This window comes from Scyliorhinus torazame, chromosome 27 (genome assembly GCF_047496885.1).
Source record: "Scyliorhinus torazame isolate Kashiwa2021f chromosome 27, sScyTor2.1, whole genome shotgun sequence".
Lineage (NCBI taxonomy): Eukaryota > Metazoa > Chordata > Chondrichthyes > Carcharhiniformes > Scyliorhinidae > Scyliorhinus > Scyliorhinus torazame.
Genome location: NC_092733.1, coordinates 23,846,816 through 23,858,854, shown reverse-complemented (window position 1 = coordinate 23,858,854; position 12,039 = coordinate 23,846,816). Strand labels below are relative to the sequence as shown.

Genomic DNA, 12,039 nt, shown 5'->3' with positions numbered 1-12,039 from the left:
TCTACAAATTGGTAATCTCACAAAAGGACACATGTTTGAAAAAACAGAAAAGAGGATCCTGATGCTGTAGAGGACTGATGTGGAAGTAAATGAGCACTTGGGTAGAGTTTTAATCTTCTGGATATCCTGCACATGAATTAGGAGTAATTGATGTTGACCCTAAGTTCTTAAAAACAAAGTGTCCCATTCCTCTGCATTTGCATCCCCTTCCACATGATGGGCACATGAAAACTGAATCATCATTTGAAATTTATATTTATCGGGACAAATTGAATCTTCAATTTCCTGACAGGTTTGCCACAGTACCTGAAAGCTTTTGGAAAATAAAAAAAAATTGAATGCGTCTTGTAGAGAGCAGCAGAAAGACTAAATTTCGTTTTAAACCTGCATTGGTCCAGAGGGAGCTGTTGGAATAGATTTTACTCAAATTTCTCTGGGCTTAATGGGTTCAGAATTCATATAACTTTACAAACTGAGCCAGTCACCTCTAACCTGCAGTCAAACTACACCAACATTTCCACAATCTGCGTTTGGCCACGTGCAATAACTTAATCTGATTTCCTGTACAGCCAGGCTCTGGGCCACAGAGGAAGCTTTCAATTCATTGTGGGTTAAAATTTTTACCATCTATCCCAAGATACCAATGTTTTGTATCATACTGCAATAAAACTTGCAACTGCATAAGCTAAACACACAAGTACAAAAGGTAACCTGGTCATAGAATGGGTTACAACAGTGAGGTCTACAGAAGTTAGTTTGTGCCTTATTTGAGACAAATACTTGCTCCGTTCTGGAAAGTCAACAACTTCCATCTCTACTAGTGTTGATATTTGATGCTGAATTTTTCAATTAATTACTCTCGTTTGAACATTTGGCAGACCTCTGTTCCAAATTTACACACAAAAGATTAGTAAAGCATCTCAACACTGCTAATCGAGCAAGCATGTAGTCAAGAGTGCAAATTTCCCTGCATCAAATGTACAAGCCAATTGATTAATTTTAGTAGGAAGAACGCAAGAAACAATACAAGTATAAAATGAAGTGTACAAATCTAAAGGGGGTGCAAGACCACATAGATCTGGTGTACATGTGCAAAATCATTGAAGGTGGCAGGGCAGCTTGTGAGAGCAGTTCATAAAGCAATATGGCATTCCAGACTTTATCAATAAGGACATGAAAAGAGTCCAAAAGTAAAGTTATGCTAAACCTGCATGAAATATTGGTTTGGCTTCAGCTGGAGAATTGCATCCAGCTCAAGGCTCCACTTTCGGGAGGATGTGAAGGCATTAGAGAGGGTGCAGAAAATATTCACAAGAATGGCTCCAGGGGATGAGGACCTTTGGTTACATATAAAGATTGGAGATTGTTCTCCTTGGAAAAGATTTGAGACATTCAAATTCATGAGGGCCTGCAGAGTATAGACAGGGAGAAACGGTTGCCGCTGGAAGGATCGAGAACCAAAGGGCACAGATTTAAGGTAATTGGAAAAAGAAGCAATAGTGACATGAGGAAAACCTCTCTCATGCAGCGAGTGGTTTTAAGATCTGGACTGCACTGCCTGAAAGAGTCGTGGAAGCAGGGTCAACTGAGGCTTTCAAAAGGGAATGTGAATATCTGAAGAGGAAGAATTTGCAAACATTTACTGTGGGGAATAGGCAGGCAGTGGCACCTTCAGCAGGCCAGCAATGGCAGGAGCTGAACATGCTGTAACGATTCTATGAGCTGTTTTCTTCTACTCTTTCCCATACCCTTATATCCTCTGAATGTCCAAAAGAAATTGCTGACTGGCACAGGCACGGCAACAATGTAACTCTATACGCCACCTAACCTAATTGAATAGATACCTTGCACGGCCCACTTTGCATACATAAAGAAATACTAAAAGCACAAAGGGACTTGGGAGTCCTTGTTCAAGATTCTCTTAAGGTTAGCATGTAGGTTCAGTCGGCAGTTAAGAAGGCAAATGCAATGTTAGCATTCACGTCAAGAGGGCTAGAATACAAGACCAGGGATGTACTTCTGAGGCTGTATAAGGCTCTGGTCAGACTCCATTTGGAGTATTGTGAGCAGTTTTGGGTCCCGTATATAAGGAAGGATGTGCTGGCCTTGGAAAGGGTCCAAAAAAGGTTCACAAGAATGATCCCTGGAATGAAGAACTTGTCGTATGAGGAACAGTTAAGGTCTCTGGGTCTATACTCGTTGGAGTTTAGAAGGATATGGGGGGATCTTATTGAAACGTACAAGAAACTGTGAGGCCTGGATAGAGTGGACGTGGAGAGGATGTTTCCACTTGTAGGAAAAACTAGAACAAGAGGACACCATTGCAGACGAAAGGGATAATCCTTTAAAACAGAGATAAGGAGGAATTTCTTCAGCCAGAGGGTGGTGAATCTGTGGAACTCTTTGCCGCAGAAGGCAGTGGAGGCCAAATCAGTGTTTTTAAGACAGAGATAGATAGGTTCTTGATTAATATGGGGATCAGGGGTTATGGGGAGAAGGCAGGAGAATGGGGATGAGAAAATATCAGCCATGATTGAATGGCGGAGCAGACTCGATGGGCCGAGTGGCCCAATTCTGCTCCAATGTCTAAGGTCTTAACAGTATTTTATATTCCAAGCTGAGAATTCTGGTGTTAATTTATTAGAGACAGATTCTAGCACCTTTCCTACCACTTTGTTAAGCTCACTTGTTTACTGTTCCCAAGATTAAACATATCTCCCTTTTTGAAGAAAGGAACTGCATTTGCTGCTCAGAAGTCCTCAATTCATTTAGCAATTGAATTTTTCTATCTGGATTTCAGGTGCCAAGTTTGTACTTGGGCCTTGGTGTTCTGGGTGGGGACAGATTTGCAAAAATGGGTTTTGATATTGCTTGGACACAACATTATTTAGGCCAGGCTAAATCTTAAAAATCAAAATCTATGACGGAGCTGGCAATCTGTAAATGCAATCTATTTGAACGTGAAGCTTGGGTTCTATCTCTTATATATTCTTTCTTTCTATCTCCACAGTCGTACTATCCATCTAGACTACTAACCACTGTGGTTACTACCTTCTTTTTTGCCTCCTTAACAGAAATAGTAAAATACCGACATACAAGCATCCTTGCCCTTTTATTATCATCTGCTGCGTGTTTGTCCAAGAGGCCCGAGACCTTTCTTAATTATCTTTGTTACGTATGAGCTGATACTTCATTCATTTTAACATTTTTGATATTTTTGTTCATTATTTGCCTTCCTAAACTCATTCTCTTCTGTCTTTCGACCCTCAATTCTATATTTGCTTTCTGCGCGTCTTTTTCATTAGGTTATCGAACTCCATAATGCTTGCCTAAGCCGAATGGCAAGTCAATCAGACACTCCTCTTCCTGTAATTGTGGTGTGCATGTGGTCTGCAATTGTAGTGTGCATGTGGTCTGCAATTGTGGTGTGCAATGGTCTGGAGTAAACCATCCAGATATTCCTCTCCCTCCCTGCATCCACCTACCTTGCACTCCAGCTCAACAACTATCAACTGAATGACTGAACCCACAGGCGACATCATCAACAAGAGTCTCACCGAGTGCCCACATTCTCCAGTTCCAACACTGGCTGCACTCCAATAACCTAATTTATGCCATGTATTTGTGTTACCATAGTCTAACTTATACATTTACTTACAGCAGAATAACCTATTTCCAGTGATAATTTGTTAGTTTTTAAATGCTACATGATTAACAGATGGATGTAAAAAGATGGAGATAATTTGCAATAGAAACAAAGAGCTTGGGTTGGGGGGGGGGGGGCGCGGCGGGGGAGAGAGAGAGAGAGAGAGAGAGAGAGAGAGAGGAAATAAACTCAGCAGGTCTGGCAATATCTGTGGAAAGTGAAACAAGAGTTAACGTTTTGAATCCAACATAACTCTTCTTTGAAACCGAAGGCTCAATTTGGGCACAAAACCTTAACTGGGTTTCTCTCTCAGATGCTGCCGGACCTGCTGGGTTTCTTTCGCCGCACTGTTTTTATTTCAGATTTCCAGCATCCACAGCATTTTGCTTTCAGATTATGTAATTTAGTTTCTGTTAAGTTGAGTTAACCTATTCCCTCTATTGGTGACATCAGTTTCCATTTAGCTATTAACTTACAGCTGACGGCTATTTCCCCCCACAGCTCTTAAATCTCATAAAATTCCCGTTAAAATGTTGTCCTTCCGTGCTGAATAGTTGGGTGCATGTAAATATTTGAACACAGCCTTTCATTCCCCAGGCACTGCCACCCTTCCCTGTGTCAGCTACGACGTCAATTTGCCAAATCTTCTCCCATGTCGTTTCAAATCCTCTCTCTGAACCTTTGGTGGGTGACAAGTAAATAAGTAAGTATGAGTAAGAAAAGCAATCCAATCATGGAATGCTGGGACTTGACAATGAAAATGTTGGCAACTGACTGATCAACCAGCACTCCTGACTTGTTATCGTTGTAAAGTGGGGCGAACCTTCACTGTGCCATCTCCACAGTCGAGCAGATAGGAAATACTCACTAGCTGCCTCACACGAAGTCCCTTTAGCAAGACATGGGACAGCTGCCATGATGTTTGATACTTCATTATTGTACCTACTGCAGCGGAGGATAGGGAGCCAAAGGAAAATAAAACAAAGGATTTTTGAAACAATTACACAGCAACTTACAGCACTGCAACATGCCGCAGTGCTGCTTATGTTTTCCCTTTGTTATAATAATATTATTATTATTGAACTTTGAATTATTCAATGTTATTGAACATAAAGTTTTTTCTGGTGGGGGTGGAAACAGTGTAATGTTCACTGAAAATGAAAGACTGTGCTCACTAGATTCAAATTGTCCACCATTCAGGAAGTAAACTTATCTAGTTACAAGTAATACACACACAAGGGATTGAAATTCAGCGTAGAAAACCCATACGATCGGATACGGCTAGCACCAATTTCTGACAAGTCACTTCACAAGCCTCCTTCAAGCTTTGCTTAAGTTACTCCGAACTATCGCAGTGAAAAGACAGAAAACCTTCCCTTTCTCAGGTGCACCTCCAGCATTTTCTGTTTTTATTTCAGGTTCCAGCATTGCAAGCTTCTTATTTTAAGCTAATAATCGGTCTCTGTTTCAACCAACCATTCTTGGCACAAATATAGTGCCCTGACAACCCACAGAATGACAGTGAAATGGCTTAGGGCCAAGAAAAGAAACTAGCATCCAAAAAAACAAGTCACACTTCCCTCCCCCTCCACCCCTCCCTCCCCACCTAACAGCTGGCTTTCAGAGGTAATACTTGGAAATGCCTAGAGGAGGGGGAAAGCTCCCTACACACCTTGCAGTCAGGAAATAGCATATGGCACGGTAAGTGGAGAACAGTTTTAGTAAAGAGAGGGAATGACTGATATATTAAGAATGGCTTGATTAGATTGTGCACATGAATCAATGTACAAATTTTTAGATCAATTTTATATAGCAAGGTGACAATAAATTTTTTAATCCGCGAGGGCTAACTCTCACCTTGGGGTTTCCTCGCTTTTTTCCGTAAACATGATGTAACGTATCGTTCTAGCTCTCGCAGCGTGGAGGGTTTTAACGTTTCAAAGTCTATTTCAATCTCGTCAGGGTTTGAGTTTCTCAGCGAGGGCTCACGGGACTGAATGATGTGAACTACTCGCCCCAATTTATCACCAGGAAGTTTGTTTATGTCCAGACTCAGCTGTCTCTTTTCCTCATAGGTCATCGGCTTGCACTTGTCCTCCTCCTCAGAGTCGTATGCAGGGCCAGGTTTGATGGTCTTCAGATTCCTAAAGGAAAAGTGGGTGGAATTAAGACAAACATGGGAACTTGGAGGTTTGGGGCAAGAAAACCTATGCAAACATTTCTCTTCGACACAAGACAAGCACTGCCCAGACAATCCTGTTTAGAAAAGACGGGAAACAGTGTAGGAATCAAGCTGCTACAGGGACATTTAAGCTGAACAGTCAGAGATTGATGAGGTAAAATCATCAATGGTGGGAGCAACCGCCACAATTCTGGTCAGGCACCATTGTCTTTCCAATAGACTAACTTTTCTTGATATTACATGGAGTGCTACCCCCTTTTTAACCTCTTGATGCAGGTTCAGAGCACACACTCAGCTAAACAGCATTCCTATCCTTGCACCAGGTTCTTCGATTTAGAACATACATAGAATATAGTGCAGAAGGAGGCCATTCAGCCCAACGAGTCTGCACCGACCCACTTAAGCCCTCACTTCCACCCTATCCCCATTACCCAATAACCCCTCCTAGCCTTTTTGGTCACTAAGGGCAATTTATCATGGCCAATCCACTTAACGTGCACATCTTTGGACTGTGGGAGGAAACCGGAGCACCCGGAGCAAACCCACGTAGACACGGGCAGAACGTGCACACTCCGCACAGACAGTGACCCAGCGGGGAACCGAACCTGGGACACTGGCGCTGTGAAGCCACAGTGCTATCCACTTGTGCTACTGCGCTGCCCAATTTACATTGCCCCCATCTCCTCTTTTATGCATTGTAAATTCTGGTTGCAAATAGCCTTGAACAGCAACCAGAGTCTGTATCCAACAGTCCCTACTTTCACCACGCCCCAGGAATTCAGATATTCTCTCCATGTTTAAGGAATTAAGTTGGCCTGACAGAACACAAACTAAGCAATAATGACCACATTTTTAGTAAGTTCTGCATTCTAGCACTTCTTTGGTAACTTTGTTGAATAACAGAGCAGATCAACAGGACAAAAACTGGCCTTATTGGGTTTATCCTGCTTTCTAAGGCTAGGTCTGGAGCAGGTACCTCCACCTGAGCAACAGCCACAATTCTGGTCAGGCAACATAGTCTTTCCAGTACACTAATTTTTCTTGATATTATATGGAGTGCTACCCCCTTTTTAAACTCTTGATGCAGGTTCAGAGCACCGTCTCAGCTAAACAGCATTCCTATCCTTACACCAGCTTCTTCGATTTTGGCTGTAACCTTACAAGTGTCAAAACATAGACACTCACACTGGGTCATATGTAACTGTACTTCAAAACGTGTGTTGTTGGCTGCATATTGCTTGAGACATGAGGTGGTTGTGAAGATTCCAAATAAATGCCAAGTCTCATGGAATGTTAAGACACAAGACAATATAGCACACAACCTCAGCATCTAAACGATGCACCGATTTTACATTTAGTTTGTCTGAACTTACAAGACCACCGAGCAATCATCGGCAGGTTGCATAGATTTCTTCCTCCATGAAATACACTAAACATTCGATCCATTTGATGACAGCAATATGGTTTTCATCAAGTGGGCAAACACAGCTCCACAATTCACATGAAGCGTGCTGGAATTTAGCAATGTGGTTCTCTTGTCGGTCTGCCTGATTCATGAAGTCCGATCCAACCACTTACTTTTAACGAAACAGCAATGTAGGCAAAGTAAATGTTCTACTTTATTTGCGTAGAAATAAGTTCCTCTTACCTTTACTTATCCTTATTAACAAAGTTACTCGAGACAGAACTGACGACTTAAGTGGAAGAGATGGGTTCGGCATTCTCATATGCTCAAAGGATTTTCAACGATGAGCAAATAGTTGGGGTAGTAAGAGAAAAGCTTTCCATGGGTTTCATTCCAGGGTGCTGCCTGGCCTAAGTCACCCTTACTGCCAACAATATCAAGTGGGGTCACATTCTCCATTAAGTTCCAACATGAATGGGAGTTTGTTTGGACCGGGGCTGAATTGTGCACATCAAGGTCTTTCCACTGCCACAATGCCATTTAACAGTCCAACACGGCAGGTATCATGGTTTAAAAAAAATCAAGACCACACCAAGCATCAATTGGATTTGTGATGAGAGGGGTAGACCATTCTAGCCCCAGGGGTCTAAAAGCTTCCTCTGGAGACATGATTTATCGGACTGCATCCTCTGATGGTGGCACCCACTAGCAACTGGTGCCTTATGCCCCTACCTGACTAGGAGCCATAAGGATGCAAATCTAAACAGTTCAAGAACACAAAAGGAATTGCAGTTGGATATTCTTTTTTTTCTCTCTTTTTAAAAAATAGATTTTGAGTACCCAATTCATTTTATCAATGGAACACTAGCCTGCACATCTTTGGGTTGTGGGGCGAAACCCACGCAAACACGGGGAGAATGTGCAAACTCCACACGAACAGTGGCCCCGAGCTGGGATCGAACCTGGGACCTCGGCACCGTGAGGCAGCAGTACTAACTGCTGCACCACCATGTTGCCCTCAGTTGGGTATTTTATCGCAGACTAGGCTTCCACCGGTGACAGAAACTCCCACATGGTACCTGTTCATCCCTTGGAAAACAGCAAACTTTGCTGAGCATGGTACAGAGCTCAGAACCCAAGACCGCACACTACCAGATCATGGGCTGGAAACTGCATGTGTTGACAAACTTCACAATATTGTACGAGGACAACTTGCAGATGTTTTCTACATCAATAGACTTTCATCAAAGAACTTGCATTAAAATCTTAGGACAATACTCCGAAATGCTGCTTTCCCCTTGAATGACTAAGAGCAATCCAATTAATTTGTAAGAGACTGAAGCAGGAAACAGAAAGCAGAAAAATGATTCATCAAACATTTTGAATTTTTCCCAAAATGTATAAGTGAATTACCTGGTATTTGCATTGTTCTTTTTTGATTTTTTTGGCTGTTGCTCCTTAGCTTTGCTCTTCTTCTTTTCCTCCACGTCGTCTTTCTTTTTCTTTTCCTCTTTCTTGTCTTTTTCTTTCTCTTTCTTCTTCTCCTCCTTCTTGTCTTTTTCCTTTTTCTTTGGTTTTGACAGTTGTGGTTGGGAGAGGGCAGCCAGCTGCTCATGCACCGCTTTCAACTGTGTGGCACAAAACAATGCCCGTCAGACTTAATTACAGCTCACTAGAACAAATGCTGAACCCACGTGAACAGTTTGCATGCACTTGCCATAACACACAGCTGTTGTTTCATATTTATCGGCTCGAGCTGATGGGTGCACGTCCACACAAAGATCAAGGGGGCTGGGAAATAGTTTTTTTTAAATAAAACAATTTGCGCGCTGACATTATCAAGCATTCCAAAGGTCAGGTATGACAGAGCAGATGCAATGCAGAGCATTTACTGCAATATTCTCATATTCCCGCGACTGCACATTATATTTCTACGGTGTTTGTTCAAGACTTTATACTTTCAATCGCAAGAAATGCAGACAATGCCATTTCCTCATTGCATATTCGACATTTAACAGGTGACAAAGCAACATGCTACAATCTCCCGACACACAAACACTGGCTAAAAACCCTGTCTACTGTGTCATTTAATTTAGCACTTTTCAGATAAGATAGGATGAAATCATATACCAACACTAATAAAATCATAGAATCACTACAGTGCAGGAGCCATTCGGCCCTTCGAGTCTACACAACAATCCACTGAAAGAGCACCCTACCTAAACCCACGCCTCCACCCTATCCTCGTAACTCAGTACACTTAACTTTTTGGTCACTTAAGGGGCAATTTCGCAAGGCCAATCCACCTAACCTGCACGTCTTTGGACTGTGGAAAGAAACCGGAGCACCCGGAGGAAACCCACACAGACACGGGGAGAAAGCGCAAACTCCACACAAACTGCCAGCCAAAGCAGGAATTGAACCCGGGTCCCTGGCGCAGTGAGGCAGCACTGGGCCTCCTCATCTTTGTAGCTCTCAGGATTACACCTTTATTCCTTTGGTCTCTCAGAATCAATGCAGTCAAGTCATTCTATACTATCATTCAGTGCATCAATGTTAAAAACTGCAGATTTCCTATACAATTGGGGACCTTTGTCAAGCATTCTTACCTGTTCTCTAGCCAAGAGAGCCAGTCTCTAACATTGTATCTGGCTTTCCCCTTGGCTGCCATAACTTGCTCTCATCCCGCTAGGCAAACAAAATGGAGGCCAGCTATCCAAATTAATAACCATACTAGGTGGGCACATTTATGCTTGACTGCATTAGAATATATTCAAGATTAAATGTGTTCAAGCACTGGTACCGCTAGAAACAGAATACAATTAAATACCTCGACAAGTGGGAAGGCACCAAAATGTCACCAACCACATTGCAAAGTTTTGAGAAGGATTTCTTCACAAGACAATGCATGGAGCAGGGGATTTGACCTTTGAGTAAATTGATTAAAATGCACTATTATCCATTCACAGTTCTAACTTAAGTGACAAAACACCCACTATCGGCTCAGATCATTCCTGATTACAAACACTTTGCAGAAATTTAGTCAACAACAAAAGGCAGCGGATTCAGAAAACAGCTCAACCGATGCAAAGTTAAAATAGTACTCCAGTTTCCACACATTTCGAAATGGCGATCATTTTTTAATTTATTCTCCAGCAGAGACTGGATAAAGTCATGGCTGTCTGAATTCTGAACTCAAAACTAGTCCCTTAAGATTGCAATTCAGATAAGAGAAAAACAGGCCCACGTATCTTGCATCACATCATTCATAATAGATGCCATCGATATCGATGCTCAGGCTAGAACTGATGGGCATTAAATGCGATCACTTCGGACTCCAAATAATCTTACCAAGACTAAAGAAAACCTCCAAATTTTTACCAATGAGATCGTTGAGACTCGACTTCAAATTTAAAAATGTTTCCCATGTAAACTCAACCATTTTTTTCCATTCAACTAACAGAGCCAATATGAAGCATGTGGCTAAACCGATATACACAAATCAAGTCAGCCATTCTGAGGGGCGACATGGCGGCACAGTGGTTAGCACTGCTGCCTCACGGCGCTGAGGGCCCGGGATCGATCCTGGCCCCGGATCACCGTCTCCTCGTGTCTGTGTGGGTCTCACCCCCACAACCCAAAGATGTGCAGGGTGGGTTGTTTGGCCACGCTAAATTTCCCCTTAATTGTAAAAAAAAAAAAAAATAATTGGGTATTCCAAATTTATATTAAAAACAAGTCAGCCATTCTGGAAAGAGCTTGCCTTCTGGCAAGGAAACTAAACCAACATCTTAACTGGTTTTCAGTTTTCAAATTCTATTTTGACTTTAATGTATTTGAACATCATTTAGATTAAAACACAAAAATGATTCAAGATTACAGAAATTCGGCAATACGATTAAGAGTGCAACTACATTATTGTGCAGGTCGGAAATTATCCATGTATTCCAAAATAGTTCTGCAATTTGCCACTTCGCGATCCCTTAGTGGGGAGGAAGATTTCACAATTGCTGGAGTGCAGTAGGATTGAATGATCAGATCAGTTCCAAACTTTAATTCACCATCTAACCCCACGTTCACTTTGTTTTCAACTACAATTTGATAATTACGCTCTGGATCTTGTTACAGCCTTTGGACAAAGAGTGGAATTCCAGAGGCGAGATGAAAGTAACTGACGTCGACATCAAAGCTGCACTTGACAAGTGTGGCATCAAGGAATCCTATCAAAATGGAAGGTAATGAAAATCAGCAGCAAAACTCTACACAGGTTGGAGTCATCCCAAGCATAAAGGAAGATGGTTGTAGATGACACTGCAGGAGCCCCTCAGGGTGGTGTAATAGGCTGCTTTGTCAATGACATTGCAACACAAGTTCAGAGTGGGAGCACTTACTGATTTCATGTGTGTGTGCTGCTTACAACTCCATAAGCACTGAAGTACTCCATGCCGACACATAGCAAGACCTGGACAACATACAGATTTGGAGAAACATCCACACCGCAAGTGCCAGACAGCCACCATTTCCAACAAGAGAGAATCTAACCATATCCCCTTGATGTTCAACGGCATCATCGACGTTGAAGTTCTACCAACATCCTGGGAATCACAACCGACTTGAAAACTAACTGAACCAGCCATATAAATAACACACAGTCAGAGGCTGGGAATTCTGCAGTAATCAACTCATTGCCCGACTCTCCAAAGCCTGTCCACCATCTACATTTAAGGAATGTGATGGAATACCCCACTTGCCTGCGCGAATGCTACTCCAAAGACGCAAGAAGCTCAACACCGAGCAGCAATCCAC

The 12,039-nt window shown here is 42.3% G+C and overlaps 1 protein-coding gene across 5 annotated transcripts in view; it reads right to left on the bottom strand.

Moving 5' to 3' along the window:
* brd4 (bromodomain containing 4) overlaps positions 1-12,039 on the bottom strand; it is a 240,009-nt gene that overhangs the window by 56,726 nt on the left and 171,244 nt on the right. For all 5 annotated transcript variants that reach the window (XM_072491151.1, XM_072491152.1, XM_072491148.1 and 2 more), the window contains exons 9-10: positions 8,647-8,861; positions 5,504-5,790 (exon numbers count right to left, since the gene is read on the bottom strand). In XM_072491151.1, coding sequence (XP_072347252.1) covers positions 5,504-5,790; positions 8,647-8,861 — 502 coding nt within the window. The remainder of the gene's footprint in view (positions 1-5,503; positions 5,791-8,646; positions 8,862-12,039) is intronic.